Source organism: Rhagoletis pomonella, unplaced genomic scaffold (assembly GCF_013731165.1).
Source record: "Rhagoletis pomonella isolate Grant_MI unplaced genomic scaffold, Rhpom_1.0 Rhpom_scaffold_00002, whole genome shotgun sequence".
Taxonomy (NCBI): domain Eukaryota; kingdom Metazoa; phylum Arthropoda; class Insecta; order Diptera; family Tephritidae; genus Rhagoletis; species Rhagoletis pomonella.
Window position 1 is genome coordinate 37,912,689 of NW_023458556.1, and position 3,260 is coordinate 37,915,948.

The 3,260-nt window shown below is 33.7% G+C and overlaps 1 protein-coding gene across 1 annotated transcript in view; it reads left to right on the top strand.

Annotated features, from left to right (window-relative positions):
* Nucleotides 1-1,446: 1,446 nt before the first annotated feature.
* Nucleotides 1,447-3,260, top strand: part of LOC118733569 — a gene marked incomplete at its 5' end in the record, with an annotated part of 9,789 nt that continues 7,975 nt past the window's right edge. The window contains 1 exon segment of the mRNA XM_036463011.1: nt 1,447-1,875. Coding sequence (XP_036318904.1) covers nt 1,839-1,875 — 37 coding nt within the window.

A 3,260-nucleotide genomic window follows, 5' to 3' on the forward strand; every position in this document is an offset into this window, starting at 1 on the left:
CATGTATATGCGTGGGAAATGCATTTTCATTTGAATCCAAACCTATTGGGGCATATTCGTAGTTGAAATAAAGTTTGCAGCTTTTCACAGATATTCCATTGAAAATAATGTAAAAAAGCTACCTATAACTAATTTTAATGACGACTTTATTTTAACTACGAATATGCCCCAGTTATTTATGTACATATATAAATACGAGCATTGCAGTGAAAAAATGATCATGCAACACATTTTTTGTCAAAATAAATGTTCATAAAACTCAAAAATAACTTTTCGAGAAAAGCAACTTTGAAGTTAGTTAACAAGCGCATTGCATTTGTACACTTTTTAGTCAATGTGTCCATATTTAAAATTAATTTGTGAAAAAATTAAGGCAGCTAGAAAGCTGTGGTTTGTTGCATTGAAAATAGTGTAGCATCTACCATGCGAATCGGTAAAAAAGTAAACTCGATTTTTTTTACCCAAAGCGCCTCTGAAATGCCGACGGCAAATCTGAATCGATTACAATCACCATTTTACGAAATAAGGATTGGGCACCAACGTACAATTCATAATGTTTTAAATAAGTAGAGCAATTACTGAAAAAAAAACACATTCAATGCATATCCAATAATTTATTTATTTTTAATTGTAATTAGGTACAAGTTTTTGTTTTCATATGCTTGCTGGTTTGGTTAACAGATGATAAACATTCAGTTTGCAGGTTTGCAGACTTTGCAGCACAGTAACATGAAATTTAGCATTTCTCTGTTACGACCCATGGTTGAAACCATGATATAAACATAGCAAGGTAGAACCGTTCTCTCAATTTGTCGGCCATGACTTTTTTTTTGAAGTTTGCCAACATTTTAAAATCATATAAAAGTGAAAATAAAAAATTGAAATTGTTCGAAATTGTTGTTGCTTGACATTGAAAATGAAAATGTGTTTGTGAGTTTGTGAGTAAATTTAAAAATTAAATTGTTTGGAAACATCAAGAATTTTAAAAGTTACTCTCAGCGGTTCTACCTTACTATATTTGTATCATGGTTGAAACGTTTCAGAAAATAATGAAGAAGAGCAGATTTACGATTTGCATCTTCTCATAACTATACGTTCTCTGCCTCCTCTTCTCCTTAATAGCGCCCTCTGCTGGCGAAACGCTACTGCTTTCGTGTTCAAAAAATAGATGTCGTCCCAGTAGCTGAACAAAGAAGAAACGAAATAAAACGAAAAGAAGAGGAAGCACCGTGTGACCAAATGTAACAGGGTGAAACCAGTGTTTATCAACCTGTACTTCCGGTAGTGCATTCCAGTGGCGTCCGGTAGTGCATTCCAGTGGAAGTTTTGTGATCTATCCCTGTTCTGACATTCATTCTTGTTTTTTAACTTTTTTTTAATTTGCGAACACTCTGTTGTTGGAATGTGAAGGAAACGGTAAAACTAAAAAAAAAAATTCTTGAGCGCGCTCTACTTGAAATAAAGTGAAATTTTAAAGAAATTTGATTTATTTACAAATTGAGAAAAACTGCGCCTAAGAAAATAAATTTATTGGAATCTGAAAGCTTCGGAAATATTGAACGATAAGTGTTCAGAGAAGAGCATAGCGATTCTGCATTTTGGCTGGTTGGCAATTTCTTATTTTTTTACCACACATATTGTGAAACTTCGCGGAGCTCAGTGGCATTTTGCTTGTTAATTAATAACAGCGCCGAAAGCTAGTTATATTCAATTCGCGTAAGTGTTAAATAAAAACACTCACTGTGGAATTGCGCATGAATACATATATCGTGTGCAAATCGGTGAGAAAATTGTAAAGGAATCGACGCCTATCAGCCAGGGGTAAACGAGGAACGGAGATGCCCTTTTATGGACTATATGTGCCTGGAAAGGAAGGTAAACAAATTAAAATATTTGTATTTTACTTTGAAGTTATGCGAAAAAAGTTTTAGAAAACTGAAAATGGACGTTAGAATATTTTTTTGTGCATTTTATAAGGTTAGGTTCAAAAAGTCCCACACAGCAACTTGTAAATATGTATGTAGGTACGTATGCTTCCAACGAATTCATCTATAAATATTAATGTAAATAATAAGTATGTATATGTATGTACCCTTGCAGTTCATTGCACCTCGGTAAAATTTATTTTATTATTACTGCCTGGATGTTTCAACCATATTTGTTATGATGGAAACATCTTTGCATATACCGACCGGAAAGCTGCAGGCATTCATACAATTTCAGTTAAAATCTTCACTGTTTATTTGCAAAGTACAGACAGTAAATTACTGATAAAATGAACAATGTACAAAATTTTTCAACCAAGTCACATTAAACAAGATACTAGTGATTTCGACAGTTCTATCTTTTATACTGCCACTGAAGAGTCCAACATAAAACAAAATACATCGTATTGAAACAAATTTTACCTACAAATTAGTTGTCACTTTATCACTTTTACCTTATTGAATATATACCTACTGATTGTTGTTGTAACAGCATACAAATCGCCCAAAGAATTTTTGGCAAGTGATGCTGAAGTAACAATCCTGTAAAACCTATTTTATTTTAAAACGGTTCTCCCTTTTATCCCCAGGTATCTATATCTCTTATATCTAAATATCGATTCTTTGGTATGAATGAATAAGGTTTGATGTCAGGAGCTTCCGGTGAGCAACTCTCATTTTTGGGACAAATGTCAGTTACGAGGTTTTGCGGAACCAAGATACCTACTCGGGTTTTGTATTTTAAATGACGATTTGAACGTTAATCTTGGTTGTTCCGCTTACGTACACCCGACTGTCGTGGGAACGATTATGTACTGATTTTCCCTAGCGTTGTCGTAGGTGGGCCTGCGGTCTTGAATGCAGTCCATGGAGAAAAAAGAATGGGCCATTGAATTACTTAGTATTTACCCTTTGAAGTTAAAAAGGTGGGAGGTGTCATGTCCTCTTAATTTTATTTTTTTTTTTGTACCAGCCTCAAACTAACCTGCAATCCAACCTCATAGAAATGCAAAAAAAAAAACTTTAATGGATACTTAACCGTGAGTAGCCATGTGATCGATTTTAATGACTAACTGCACTGGCAATGTATCTGTTAAAAAGTGAAAAGAAAGAATTTGTACATATGTTTTGTACTTTCCCAGAAAAGCAGGTGCAATGAATATGTTTTGATTGTTTGGGAAATCTTGCCACTAACGTACATATATATGTATATACATACATACATACATGTACATGTATATACATACGTACCTATAGAAATGTAAATAAGAATCG